The 14982-nt window shown below is 35.6% G+C and overlaps 2 protein-coding genes across 2 annotated transcripts; one reads left to right on the top strand and one right to left on the bottom strand.

Annotated features, from left to right (window-relative positions):
• Positions 1–2531: 2531 nt before the first annotated feature.
• Positions 2532–7300, bottom strand: LOC132598484 (DNA-repair protein XRCC1). Its single transcript, XM_060311392.1, has 7 exons — positions 6852–7300; positions 6031–6219; positions 5573–5684; positions 5211–5296; positions 4987–5097; positions 4560–4646; positions 2532–3022 (listed from the first exon to the last, which is right to left on the bottom strand). Exons 1-7 carry the CDS (start codon positions 7038–7040, stop codon positions 2708–2710), a joined length of 1089 nt encoding a protein of 362 aa, XP_060167375.1. The 5' UTR covers positions 7041–7300; the 3' UTR covers positions 2532–2707.
• Positions 7301–12943: 5643 nt separating this feature from the next.
• On the top strand, positions 12944–14581 carry LOC132598480 (F-box/kelch-repeat protein At1g80440-like). Its single transcript, XM_060311379.1, has one exon. It carries the CDS (start codon positions 13277–13279, stop codon positions 14354–14356), a length of 1080 nt encoding a protein of 359 aa, XP_060167362.1. The 5' UTR covers positions 12944–13276; the 3' UTR covers positions 14357–14581.
• The last annotated feature ends 401 nt before the right edge of the window (positions 14582–14982 follow it).

Here is a 14982-nt window from a genome sequence, read left to right as displayed (position 1 = left end):
TGGCAAGGACTGAGTGTTCTGCTGGCGGGCGCAAGCACCAGACCATGGATCGGTTATAAGTTATTGCTTTCCCTACTTATGATATTTTTACCATGTTATATATAAATATATATATTCATGTTCATGACCAGGTTTCAGTTCCTATCATTATTATTTCATGTCCCATGTTATTGCATTCAGTTGCTTTACATACCAGACTACCAGTACATTCAAAGTGCTGACGTCCCTTTTCTATTGCCAGGGGTCCTGCATTTCACGATGCAGGTACTGATATACAGGACGACACATCTGCTCAGTAGGACAACATTCGTATTAGCTTATTGGTGAGCCTTATCTCATTCGGGGTTTAGTCAACTTTTGTTTTATGATTAGTTATGCATCTAAGGTATGCTGGGGGCCTTGTTCCAGCGAGTATGTTTTCCATGTTCAGACTTATGTTAGAGGTTTCATAGACTAGACAAGTCAGTTATGTTATGTCAGACATTCGGAGTCGTATAGCCATTTTGGCTCATTCATGTTATTTCCGCACTCATGTTTAAACAAGTATTTTTATTAAGTATTATGACTTACTACGTTTTATAAAGGCTCATGATGCATTCACGTTATATTCCGCTCATGTTATGCCTCATGATGATTCAGTAAGCCATGTGGTTCGCTCGGTCACATGCAGTAAGGCACCGAGTGTCGTGTTTCGCCCAGGCCATGGTTCGGGGCGTGACATTGATATAATTATAATGATGGAGGTGGTAAGTGTGATAGCGACTGACAATAGTGGTTGTCAGGAGGGATAATTATCATTGGTAGTTGTAGTGGCAGATGTGATTGGTGATAATGACGGGTAGTTGGTGGCGGTGATAACGATGATTGTGATGGCATATGTGGTTGGTGATAATGGCTGGTAGTTGGCGGGTGATAATGATGATTGTGATGGCACAGATGGTCGGGTGGGGGTAAGGGTGGTGGATGGAAGCGTGGGCTGTAGGGGGTGAGAGGGTAGGGGTGGCGGTTGTGATGGCAGAGTTCGTTGGTTGGGGTGGGGGTGGGGGTGGGGGTGAGGGCGGAGAGTGTGTAGGGGTGATGGGTGGTGGGTGTGGATAGAGTTATTGTAAAAATTATTCATAAAAAAATTACTTCTTAATGATTTTAAGATTTTATTCAAGATTTTAATGAATATGAGCTATTCAGACCAAATAATTGCTTAGATTTAAATGTAAAGAAATGCACTTAATGGTATAAGGTCCGCACCATTCATTCAAACTTCCATTAAGTGCAAGATGAGGCCTAACATGGGGTAGGCAAAAAAATACTTCATCCGTGTTAATTGATGTGTCTTATTTTCTTTTTTGGTCTGTACCAAAAAGTGTGCCTTTCTATAGTAAGCTGAATTGACAATTCAACTCAACACTAAAAATTCTCTCTTTATTTCTTGAACTCGCAGCCTAGTCAAACTAAAATACTTAAATTGAGACTCAGAGATTACTAAAAGAGGTGAATTTAGAAATTAACTGTTATATTTATCTTTCAGAACTCTCAAATGGTCTCAATTTCCTCAAATTATTTCTATTAACGAAGTCAGTAGTGATTTTCATTCCAACAATACTTGAAAAATAAACGAGCATACGACCAAATAAAGATAGTAAAAACGAAATTGAGGTATGAAAAAGAGTTATTGGTACATAGACTTTTGGGACCTAGACCAACTTGACAGAAAAATTTAGAAAGATAAGATTAACAGTTAAACAAAAGTCTACTTCGAATTTTAAAACGAGAATCAATGAGTTCAACTACGGCATGGAGATGCAACACCTCACCGACTAAAAGGGAACACATTGTGGAAACGTCATTTGTGTTGGTAAAAATAAGTAGTTTAGTCAATGTCAATTGGCAATAATATCACACGGGCTACATTGTTGTTGTCTATTGGCAATAAATCATGCACATAAGTAACGAGAGCTTGAGCACTTTTTTCGGGTGGCTTTTATAATTGACCAGTCTGGAAGAGCCGTGCCAAAACTCCAACGGTTATGCAAGCTACTCACCGTGAATGAGCAATTTGCAAGATCTGACATAGTAATTTGAAACCAGCACATATTTGAACTTGCAATAGTTCTCAAGCTCATAAGATAGGAAAATGGGTTCTGACTTTCTTGCGTCGTAATTTGTTCAAGTTTCTTTCAAGCAAATAACATATGCTTGATTTTGATGATTCTGCTTGAGATTAGATTTGCAACAATGAAACCATCTGGACTCTCAGTACGTAGAGAGTTGGTTGTGTGCTTCTACTCACGATAGAAAAAAAAATCAATCAATTAACTTAAGAAAGTGAGAAGTAGAAAACGAAATGACGAAATAAAGTGATGCTGTTAGTCCCAATCGGCAGGTGGAGGACTTACCAACATCCCTCCAAAAATAATTCGGTTTTTGTACCTTTGTAACAAGTTTTTTTTTTTTTTTTTTTTTTAAAATCTTAAGTACCTCCTGGCATCAAAAGAAGCTACCCCTTTTTTTTTGACAATGCAAAAGAAGCTACCTTTATAACAAGAGATGACAACTCTTGGATGTTGATGCTCTGTTCAAATATAAAACTACCATCTCTTTCCTCCATTTACAGGCCAAAAGAAATAAAACAACCAAAAAATGAGGAGAAAGGATTGAAAATTAGGTTAAGCAGATATCCGTCTACTCTACTCCCCATTTTCACACTCGTTCAAGTGTTTTTAATGGTAGATGCTACGGTATTATAAGCTTGGTTAATTTCATCTTCTGTCATCTCAATTGTATCATCGCTGTCATATGCAGCATTAACTTTGGCAATGTCACTAGCCTTTCCACTCACACAAGTCCTCTGCTCATCGTCTTCTCTATTTCGGTACTCCAGCTCATAAATTTGTTTACAGGTCACAGCTTGTTTGCAAAGATCCTTGTGTAGTTTAGCTGAACCAACACAACTCCCATCGAACTTAGCCAACTCCTCAACCGCCCGAGGGATGCATTCCCACTGCTCAGTTATTTGACGCATATCCTAGAGAGTTGACATCAACAAAGAAAAAACATAAATAAATTGGAATATGAGTCAAACACATCATCAAAATGTGGAGAATAGAAAAGAAACTGCCAAAACCTTTTACTTCAGTGATCACTTTTTCCTTTAACCGCTACAATGAACTTATACAACAAAAGTTCCACCAAGTCTTGTACCAAAAAATCAACAAGAATAAAGCTAGAATTATTTAAACGATCAAGGACTTAAGGCATGATGAAGTTTCTCCGTAGGAAAGCAAAATATTCAAAGGATAGGCTAAGCAAATAAATTTACAACCTTCCGTCCATTTCCTTTCAACTTGAAATCCAGATCAAAAGACAGCTTTAGCCCTAATAATGGAACTGTATACTCTTTCAAAAGTGCAACTCAAACTTCTCCCCAAAGGAACAGCCATAGAAGTTTTTCAATGGGTTCATCACACCACCTTGGTCAATCATCTATCAGCATATTTGTTCCCTGTTGAAGTTATTCATGAAAACTGATATTCCAGCCATTATGCATAATGTTCTCACTTGATGGGACTCAATTAAGGAAGCACAAAACATTATGCCCTGTATGCTAAAAATAAGTCTGCTACAAGATGTAACAGAGGCCATCGGCTCATTCAGCTCCATGTAGCTGTGCCATTGCTCCACCTTCTGCTATCACTGACTTCAAAACCAGTAGACCTTGGCCGTCGTTTAACACCACCACCCTATAAAACCACCTACAACCTAAAGTGCCTCCATGATAGCCACAACATCCAGTGTCCACGCTGACTATACGGACACTGGTTAGTACTGCCACATTTACAGGTAGAATTGACTGCCTTCACTCTCGCTACCTTCCTCCATGTACATAATGTATTTGCGATTCAAGAATACTCTCAGAAAACAAATATTCATAATGGCATGACAAATTACTTAATAAACGCAAATTCTATCATGAAAATGCTGTTCAGTGATACACTATGGCAAAACCCAACAAAAGAATGCAGCCTAAGATAAAATAAATTAGACAAAGAGTTGCAATGCTAATTATTTGTTCTAGACTGCTAACTAATTTCTTTATAGAGTACATATAAGCAGCGGTAACTAATTTGTAAAACATAAAATGCTATTTACTTTATCATCCATAGTAATAACTAATTTGTGAAAACAGCCCAACATCAATAATCAATTACTCAAACTATGCATCACTCCCAAACTGGTTGGGTTCAACTACATGAAAAAGAGTCCAAGATCAATGGTGCTACTTAATTCTTAGCAACAGAATACATAAACAATAAATTGGCAAGAAGGAAATCCTGAGGCAAAACTATAGCAGTTCCAAATGGTGATAAGGGGGGAACAAGTTTACAGCAAATGGTTAAGTTAATAACTATTGTAGTTGCCCTCGAGGTTTTTTTCCGCGGCGATCGTATAGATTACTAAAGGATATCCAAAATAGCAAGTAAGAGACCAGCAACATAATTCTTATTCAATATAATCCAAGCATTATAGAAAAAAATTGCGGAATTCTGGCAAAAGTAATTTACCTGCCCTTGCTTAAGAGAATCTATGGCATCCTGTAAACAGGTTAGAATTCCCTCAGCAGCTATTGTCTTCATCTCATGGGGCTCTGGCTGTATCAAAATAAAATTTGATGGAGTAAGAGAACTTGTGATAAATAACTGTTACACACAATCATGCAGGATTACATATTCATTTGCTACTTGGATAGACTCTTTCTAGCAATTCCACCAACGCATTTTTCACCTTCTTTCCTTCCCCCTCTCACCCAAAAAAAGGAGCATAAAATTTGTGGCCTATTCTTTCAGAAGACAGAACTCCTTCGTTTTTTCCTCTTTTTAATAAGATAAAAGATAAAGCTATTTTGTGTCCAAATGAAGAAAACCAGTCAGATTGAAAACACTCTTCTACAAGTCAACAACTGATTCTAGAAAATAAGATACATCACTTTACCTTTTCATCTTGATTCTCCAGCCATGATATCGTCCGGTTAAGATCATCTATAGCCCATCTTTTCACTTTAGATGGAGAGAAAGCATCTTTTACTTTATCACAATGTACCTCCTGTCACAATAAGATAATGTGAATCACAAAAGGAAGTTCAGGAGAATTGATTCAGAATCCTATTTTGAATATATATATGGTTAACGTGTGTCAATACAGAAAACTAAAAGTACCTCAGATGAAGGAGTAGTAGTTGTCTCAAGAGGTGAAGTTTTTTCTGCTCTTGTATGAGACTTTCTAGATGTGGATGGTTTTTGATCTGTAAGGACCAAGATGGGTCAGTTATGGAATATAGACAAATGGAAGGTTAACGATATCTCTCCTCTTTCAGAGAGTTAACAGAGAAAAAGAAAACTTCTATTAACAAAGATGACAGGAAAATAAAATAATACTTGTGACTGAAACACCGGTTATCCAGAAGTATCATTCACCATATTGAGTTTAATGAGCCCAGTCCTGTAACACACAAGCAGTGTGTGTTTTGGGATAGGGTGGGATGGGCTGAGAAGGAGAGACAAAGACAGACAGAGATAACCTTGGCCAGATTCATGAGAGGCACTTTGACGTTTCCATGGTTTGCCAGCATGCATAAGGTAAGGTTCAATTTCAACAAGTTTTCGTTGTTTATAACACTCTATTATCCACTCCTGCGCAAAACAAGCAAAAACTTTTAGGAGGAAATGCCATTAGTAAAATATAACGCATTCACACAAAGAAATTATGAATCATGCTGCTATATAAAGCAGAAGGATATTGGCACAATGAGAAGGATCAAGCAAAATAGTTCTGTTTCAAACACAAAGACAACATTGAAGCTATATGGATAGGAAAATGAGAAGGCATTAGTAGTACAAAACAGCTAACTTTTGTTCATTCCATTGAAGCACACACTACTTATTGCATCACTATCTCCTAAGGCATCAGCCTCCTTTCTATCATAATGGACTTATAGAAAATCAACATCAAGTATACACTAAAAGGAAAGAGGTTGACCTTTGATACAATTGTTCCATTATCTGCTTCAACTTGCCGAAACTTTGGGGTATTGGAAAATGCACAGATCAAGAGTGTGCAGTTTGAGTTCCAATCAGGTTGATACTTGGCTCCCATTTCTAAAGCCTGGGACCTTAATGTACCACGCTCGGGATTGACAAAACCTGATAGGGCAAATACAACCCCATCCTGCAGCATTCAGAATACAGAACACCCATTTTAAATGAAACAAAAAATGAGATAAATAAATCAATCAACTACTCCATAATCCCAAACTACTTGGGCCGACTATATGAAATCCTAAAAATTCATTCCACTCCATTCAACACATTTCATGACAAATGCAGCTAACGTTCGTTGGGTTTAACTAAGTGAATCCTCTATATTCGTTCCACTCCATACTATCCTACCAACATCATAACAACTGCAGCTAAAATCGGTTATATGATCAACTATAGAAAACCTCTATATTCATTCTAAGCTATCCAACCCGCAAATACAGCTAAAATTAGTTTGGGTCCGCTGTACGAATCATTAATTCATCCTACTCCATTTGACCTATTTCATAACAAACATAACTAAAATCAATACGAGTATACTAGATAAATTAAAGGGTTGATTTCTCAGATACTCACTCAACTAATAAGTTGTTATTATCTCAGAAAGTCACCTTTCTTCTTATTCCAATTTCCTTGACTTTCTGAAATAGTAGGGGTCAACTATTTAAATCCTCCCTATTCATTCCCATTATTCGGCTTATATTAACATAACAAACGCATCTTGTACAATTTGAAAAAAAAATAAAAAAAAATCTAGAATACCATAAGTTTTGAGAAATTTGAACCACTCGAAGTCGAGGTAGAGAATTTAGCTTCGTTGGAAAGTGTTTTGGCATTGTCTTCATCAGTTGATTTACTGTGACCCGAACCGCTTGAACCGGGTCTTGAACTCATCCATGAAGGGAGATTACGTTTCCTCTCATCTTTGTCACCGTCGTTTGACGCAGACATGTTCAAAACGGCACTGGTTATTGATTGGAATTCGTTGAATTTCAGGCTACAATAGCAAATTGAACATGCAAATGCTTTAATTTACCACTTCATTGATGAAGAATTTATCAACTTTAGGGTTTCCACAAAGAGTAAAATCACATTTCACTGCGGATCGATCTTCGTGCAGACCGGTCTATACCTAAGGATTTTTACTTCATATTTTGGTAAGTATTGTATTACTCCTACAAAAATCACTATTTCATTTGTATTTTATTTAATGCTGCAAATAAGTCTAAGATACTAGTAATATTTTTAAAAAAAAAAATTCTATGCATAACGTATGGATTTATAATCTTTTGTTATTATACACAAAAAAAAATAAGTTACTCCTATTTATGTTTTTTCCCCTATTAAATTAATGCTTATTCTTGTTATTTATTTGCTTCCATCTGCTATTAAAAATATTGAATGTATATATCTTCATTTTTATATCGATTCATTTTAGTAGGAATAGTTTTCTATGCTTAACACTTTTTTAATTGTTGATAACAAATACACCAATTACTCATTAGTAAATGATCCTGTACAATAATTACATATTTTAGAAAGTTAGTAATCCATGTCTCCTCTTATATAACAACATACCCGGTGAAATCCCATAATGTGAGGTTTGGGGAGGGTAAAGTATACACGGACCTTATCTCTATCTTGGTAGATAGAGGTTGTTTCCGAAAGACTCTTGACTCCATAGTAGTACAACTTGATGCGGTTAATTCGACCAACAAAAATAGAAAGCAGTTAAAAAGTAAATTGACAAATCACTTTGCATTGATGATCAAATCTTCAAATTTGTATACTGATTAAAGATCATGATTATAACAAAAACAAAAAATCAAGTAATATCAGATTACTACATATTAGTCAAGTGTACGTACCAAAAAGTAAGTTAAAAACCTGCGAAATTGTATAATCCATATACCACTCTTGCCTTTCCATATTCTAAAGCATATAAAACAATTTGAAATAAATTTCAGTGTAACATGGGCGTGCTTGATGTGATTTAAAATATTCTTCAACAAAAAGAATTCATGAAAAATGTTCTGTCCTGCAAACTATACTCAATATTACTTAGTGTTCGGTTAGGTAGTAGATTAGTGCAGTAGTAATAAGTATCACCTTAGCCAAAAAATTTCATCTCATAATAAGTGTTACCTTAGGAAACCAAGACATAAATTGACTAGTTTATTTCAATTCTACCCTTAGACAATAAAGTAACATCTAAATGATGATTGAAGAAGCCACATAGTAACTTGGTATTGTTAGATTCCCAATGTCAAAAGATTTACTTCTTGTGCATGCTCTAATTAAAAGGTAAAAGTAATTTATTTTTATTGTATAGGGGTAATTTGGTAAACTTCATATTACATTATTGGTTTCTTAATATGCGTATTTTTGGCTAAGGTGACACTTATTATGGGACGGAAGGAGTATTTTTTAAAGGCTGAGAGAAAAAATTGTTAGTTGTTGGTTGAAGCAGGCAATTAACTATCATGTAAATCGGATTGAAAGGATAAGTGTGTGTTAGGATCATACTAGAACAAATTCCTTGTTAAATTATACTAGGAAACTTGACAGATCTGTTGACGTCAAATGGATGTTTGACTCTTTATCATTTGATTATTATCATCACGGATAATGTATGTATCATTTGACCTACACCACATTTTTGCAACTTGTTAAATTCCATCATGGCCTTAAAAAGGTTAAGATCATTTAATTCAGTTTTAGCTTGCTAATTATTGTCGACTTTGACGAGCTCAAATGTGAGCATGTCTTGTAAACTATGGACAAGGCGACAAGCCCAGACCTCATTGTGGAACCATCGAGCCATGTTGCATCTATCCGTCTATGTGGGAACCAATTGTTAACACAATAAAGCTACACCGTTCCTCGTTATACTATAAGGAGTCGATTGGTGCATGGTATAAGCTGAAATATCCCAGCACTAATTTTTTATACCATATTTGGTAGAAGGTATAAATTTATCCTGGAATAAATCTATACCTTGTACCAAACAAAGTATAAAATACATCTCATGGTATAAGTTGGGATATACCTTCTTATACCACTTATCCTGGGACTATTTTATACCATATGGGATAAATTAGTCCCGGGATTATAATCCTGGGATAATTTTGGCCATGCACCAAACGACCACTAAGATTAGAATGTTATTATTTGTTACTTTAGTCGACTTAGGACTGAGTATTGAATCTCCCTGCACACAAACTGTGGTTGAAAGTCCCCTTGGTTACTCGAACAGCCACAATAGGTTAATGTCAGCAACTAGCGATAATTTCAGATTAGTGCAGATAGTTATCTTGTAATGACGAATTAGGAAACATATTAAAAAAGTTGATCTCTAATTTCAACTGATAACATCGGAAAGAGATATTTCTATTATGTGTCTGTATATTCCTCTCTTCTTTTTCTTTTTGGCCATTTTAGTGTAAGAGACAATCAGACAACGGCTTGGCTATCTTCATGCATTTCTTGTATAATTTAGGTTATCAAAGGTACTGTATAGACAATATGAAAGCTATTAACTGACATCAGAGAGGACGTGTATCACGAATATTAATTCAAGCTATTCTGTTACTAATAATTAATTGAAGCACATAGGCAAGCAAGCAGAGGCGGAGCCAGAATTCAAAGCTTGTGGGTTCGGGATTCTAATTTGTTTAAGTTACTAGTTTCTAACTTAACAATTTATATATATTCAATCAATTTTTCAAGACAAATACAGAGTTTAGACCAAAGTTACTGGGTTCGGCCGAACCCTCCATTAATATGCTAGCTCCGCCCCTGCAAGCAAGAATCGATCAAGATGTTGCGTAACTCACATTGGGAGAAACTGTATTTAATATGTTGTCTAGGATGCACTCATGCCCAAACTATTGTAGTTATCCTGTGAATCAAAAGAGACAACAAGCTAATCTATCAGCAACGAATTTCCTATACAAATATAGTCACAGATAACACAAATTTTTTATAAATCCTCTATAGTTTCTTGTTCAAACAAGCGGATAATTTTCATAGATGGTCACATGACTATGTGTTTGTTTCACCAAAGTCACTTAACTATGTGTTCTAATACAAAACTTTACCATTACTAACGCAAAAATCACATATGCCGGAAAATTCAACTTCGGTGGAAAAAAACGTAGTTAGTTATGGTTTTCGTCTATTAATGGTGCTTAGAAAAACAAATAAAAGCATTGAACAACTATCACGAGTTGTGGCAGAATGGATAGGATTCATCATCCTTAATTATAAGCGGTCTTGAGTTTTGAGTCGGAACATGAAAATACAGAAAGATTCCCTTTAACAAACCTTACACGGCGCAAAATTTCATTAATCGAGGCATCAATATGAATACCTTCTCAATTTGTACGTTCCACTCGCGTGCCCACTTCCGATCTCGCTTGTTCACTTTCATGCGCAATCCAATCTAGAAGGCACCGCCTTTGATATAATATGTGAATGTTTGTCTTCAATTTTTTTTTTTATTATTGTTTTTATTTGAAGCCGATGTTGTGAAATGGGTGTAATTAAGATAGATATATACTTTCTACAAATACCATGTAAAAAGAATGTTAGCGTAGCTAGCTGTCCTGTTTCATTAGCAATGTTTTTATTAGTTTATCGTATCTTATTTATTCTCGTGGAAGTCTACATGTGTTTAGATATGAAGATTATATATTTGTCAACATTTATGAAAGCTTCATTTGAAGTGTTGAAAACTAATACTAGCATAGATTAGAAGGCATGGTGGAAAAGAATGAAGTTAGACTAAGTAATAATAAATTCAACAAAACGTTTTCAACTTATCAAAGTTGAATCATCCTATAATATATGACCGTTTTGATTTCGTATAGAACCGGCAAAATCAATTAAATTATGTCAGTTTGAAATTCAAAGATTTGAAGCAGCATGCTGAAGCATGCCTAGTTCCTCGACTAGGGCAACAAGAAAAGAAAAGGGAAAGGATCAGAGGACTAAAAAGGGGATTTTGAAGACCATAGAATGTAAAATAGGCGAGTAAAGTATGGTTTGATATGGAGCGTTTTATGATTTGATAGGGAGCGTTTTATCTATAAACTCCAGTATGAATCGAATTATTTGAGATTTAAAGTGAATAGTGAACACCGAATGACTTGAGAAAAGGCCAATAGGGTAGGATTCAATTTACATGATGGATCATTATCTCTTTCATTTTATTATATAGTGGATGGTTTTGTTATGTGTTCCTACAATAGAATCGCCATGTACATTATAGATTATATATTCGTTGCATTGAGGCTCATCTTATCACACGATTCTAGAGTTAAAAAAGTAGTTGGTTGTTAAAAGTCATTAACGTCATTCATGCCGCGCGTGTTCGAATTAATACAAAGCAAGAGTAAACAGTAACAATGGGATCAGACCAAATGGATAAAATAGTTAAACAGATAGTTAAATAATTAAAAGACAATAATATCAAGAAACCACATTACAACTAACAAGCAGTAAACAGTAACTAATGGGGTCAGAAAGGTACATATAGCAAACAAAGATAATTAAATAATGAAAAGACTAAAGACTATGAAAAAAAGTATTCAGATTCGATGTTTTCATGAAATCAATGAATACGTGACATGTTACGTGCAGGGGCAGAGTCTAGGGGCAAGGAGGTTTATCTGAATCCCATTTAGTGAAAAATTATATTATATATATAAGATTAAAATTATATTTTATATATATATCATAGATATTGATTTTTCTTGATTTCTTTATGTATTTATTTTTTCGTATTTTTGAACATGCCTATGTGACATGTTTTCTACCCACACTTTAATCACTAGACTAGATAAAAGTTAATTAGTCAACGCGTATTCTACGTCAATTTATTTTATAGTTATATAATATATTTATATGATTTGAGGTAACTATTTGATTAATCTTGTAGAAACAATTAGACTGCAACAAAGCAAATTGGCAAACGGCAGCATTAACGTAAGGGTTAATGATGTCACCTCACATGACAATCCCAAGATCTTCACAACATTATATTAGGGTTAGGCATAAATACCGAAAATCAAAAAATCAAATCAAACTGAACCGAAATTTCAACAAACCGAACCGAACCGAACTAGTTTGGTTCGGTGTTTGGTGTCCACCGTAAAAAAATCGAAACCGAAATAGCCGAACCGAAGTTTGATAAAACCGAAACCGAAAAATTCAACGGGCACCGAAATTTAATACATTACCCAAAAAAAAATTAAAATAGTCCAGGTTCATTAAGTTTAAAGCAAAAAAAACCCAATTGTAATAAGTCATCTTTTGCATTTGTATCCCTAATTTTCCACTTCAATTGAGAAAATCAAATATCTTTAACAAAGAAAGGTAACTAGGATGTGTCTTTAGGATTAATGTATGTCCTTTATGTGTTTTCTTAATTATTCTTACGGTATGTATATAACACCTAGTAATCATATATCATGATTATAGTTTTCTGTTCTTGTGTATCCTGTTTGCTTGATTTTGATTTCAATTTATCAGTTTTATGTTTTATTGCTTTTGAGAATATGAATTAGTGTCAATGGAATCACTTCTAATATTATATCAAAAAATCGAATTGAAAAAATCGAAACTGAACCGAACCGAACTTTAAAAAACTAAAACCGAAAGAACCGAACCGAACTAGTTTGGTTCGGTGTTCGGTGTCCACCTTCAAAAAATCGAACCCAAAATAACCAAATCGAAGTTTGATAAAACCGAACGTCCACCCCTAAATTATATGCCTCTTATAACCCTATATGCGTCATAGCCAGCCAATGAGCCAATTATAATATTGATTTATAGCCGTAATAACCAAGTTGCACTACTTGTGTACTGTGAGAGCAAATCTCTGTGTGCCCCTTATCTCTCTGTTTCTCCTTGCCCCACTATTACTTCATAAAGTAAACTTAATTTTGTCCCTACGCTCACTCCATGCGCAAGCAGTATAAAAAAACACCAGCTTACGGTTTTGTGAAACCACAAGCCATAATTATTATCCTTCTGTTCTTATTTATCCATTCACATGTTTGATGTTTCCCTCCCAACAAAAACTGAAAAACCCTACTAAATACACTTCAAAAGTTCTTTCTTTCTTGGCCTTTAATTTTACTTTATTGTGAAAATATCAGCAAATCATAACACAAAAGCTAGCCATGGACCTGATCCCTGGTCTACCAAATGACATAGCTCTTGAATGTCTCATACGTCTCCCTGTTGAACAATTTTCTAAAGCAGCTTCAGTGTGCAAAAACTGGAAGGGCGAAATTACACTACCGGAATTTCGACGACGCCGAAAAAAATCCGGGCTGACCCGACCGGTTTTGGCCATGGTCCAAGCTATGGTTACTACTGTGAAACAGCCTCAGGTTGACACTACTACCCATTCTACCCAGGTTTATCGTTTATCCATATGTGACCCGGAAAATGGTTCTTGGAATGATTTGCCACCTATACCGGAGTTAATTGATGGGTTACCAAGGTTCTGCCGGGTTATTGGAGTCGGGTCGGATTTAGTAGTGATTGGCGGGTGTGACCCGGTTACTTGGCGGGTCATGGACTCTGTTTTTGTCTATAATTTCATATCTGGGTCATGGCGACGTGGAGCGGATATGCCGGGTCAGCAAAGGCTGTTTTTCGGATGCGGGTCGGATTCGGACCGGGTTATCCTTGTCGCAGGTGGACATGACGTTGAAAAGAATGCTTTAAAATCGGTTATGTTATACGACGTCGTTAAAGATGAGTGGGTTACACTTCCTGACATGGTTTCGGAGAGAGATGAATGTAAGGTTGTGTTTAACAAGGGTAAATTCCACGTCATTGGTGGTTATCCTACGTGGGCACAAGGTCACTTTGAGAAAAATGCTGAGGTGTTCAATTTCGCCACGTGGGATTGGTGCATGGAAGATGAGTTCTTGAGTGTTAATACTTCTCCGAGTACTTGTATTGAAGGTGATGATGGGGGATTATATATGTGTCAAGATGGTGACGTGGCGGTGAGGGAACTTGATACGTGGCAAAAGTTGGCGAGATTGCCAGCTGGGATTTCCAGCGTGGCGTATTTGACAGCGTGTCAAGGGAAGTTGATATTGGTGGGAAGTGCTCAATTTGATGCACTACATAGTCCTTATGCTTTGGATTTAAAGAGTGATGATAAATTAAAAGCTTGGACAAAAGTAGAGATTCCTGATGAATACAATGGACATGTTCAATCAGCTTGTTGTTTGAAGATATGATATTCTAAAAGGCCATCAAATTAACAAATCTGTACTTAGGTCTAAGATTGAGAGTGAGTTGAGCTACGTAAATAGTTGATTCCTTTCTTTTCCTCTTATTTTTGGCACAGTTGTGTCACTTGTGTATTGTGATTTCAAGTTTTGAGGAAGTGCTACTTGTGAAAAAGCCTAGTATTAGCCTACTGCCTACATATTGTTATTCCATTACAGTTATGGTTTGAGATCTACTATTGTATCACCCTCTTGCTAATCTAATCGAGAAAAAAAAATCGCCTGCCACTACTAGAAACTTGTGTTACTAGAATTAGATTTAACATTTTGTCGGCACCAATAAAGGTTGTGATATAATAAATATGAATTCGCATACTTAAGAAATTTCAGGTTTGAGTCATGCAATTTTATTTTTTTTAAAAAATCCTTGTAGAGAGCGTTTTCCTTCATCGGACTAATCCGGATTATTGTCTCAAAGCGATTACCGGAAATATCGACTGAACAATAAAAAAAACAATCATTTGGCGTTCTTTTCAAACATATGGAAGGTAAGATATACAATCACAAAATAATAAAGTTGAAAAATGAATGGTAAGAGCAAGTGGATAGATGATATCACTGACTTGCTTGAATTG

The sequence above is a fragment of the Lycium barbarum genome, chromosome 1 (assembly GCF_019175385.1).
Source record: "Lycium barbarum isolate Lr01 chromosome 1, ASM1917538v2, whole genome shotgun sequence".
In the NCBI taxonomy this organism is placed as follows: domain Eukaryota; kingdom Viridiplantae; phylum Streptophyta; class Magnoliopsida; order Solanales; family Solanaceae; genus Lycium; species Lycium barbarum.
This window is presented reverse-complemented; position numbering and strand designations above follow the sequence as displayed.

Excerpts from the sequence above, each read along its gene's own strand:
- LOC132598484 (XM_060311392.1), bottom strand. The coding sequence starts at position 7,040 with ATGTCTGCGTCAAACGACGGTGACAAAGATGAGAGGAAACGTAATCTC. Across the intron at positions 5,098-5,210 it reads CTACTACTCCTTCATCTGAG|GAGGTACATTGTGATAAAGT; the intron begins GTACTTTTAGTT and ends TTATTGTGACAG. Across the intron at positions 4,647-4,986 it reads TGGAGAATCAAGATGAAAAG|CCAGAGCCCCATGAGATGAA; the intron begins GTAAAGTGATGT and ends ATTTTGATACAG.
- LOC132598480 (XM_060311379.1), top strand. The coding sequence starts at position 13,277 with ATGGACCTGATCCCTGGTCTACCAAATGACATAGCTCTTGAATGTCTC.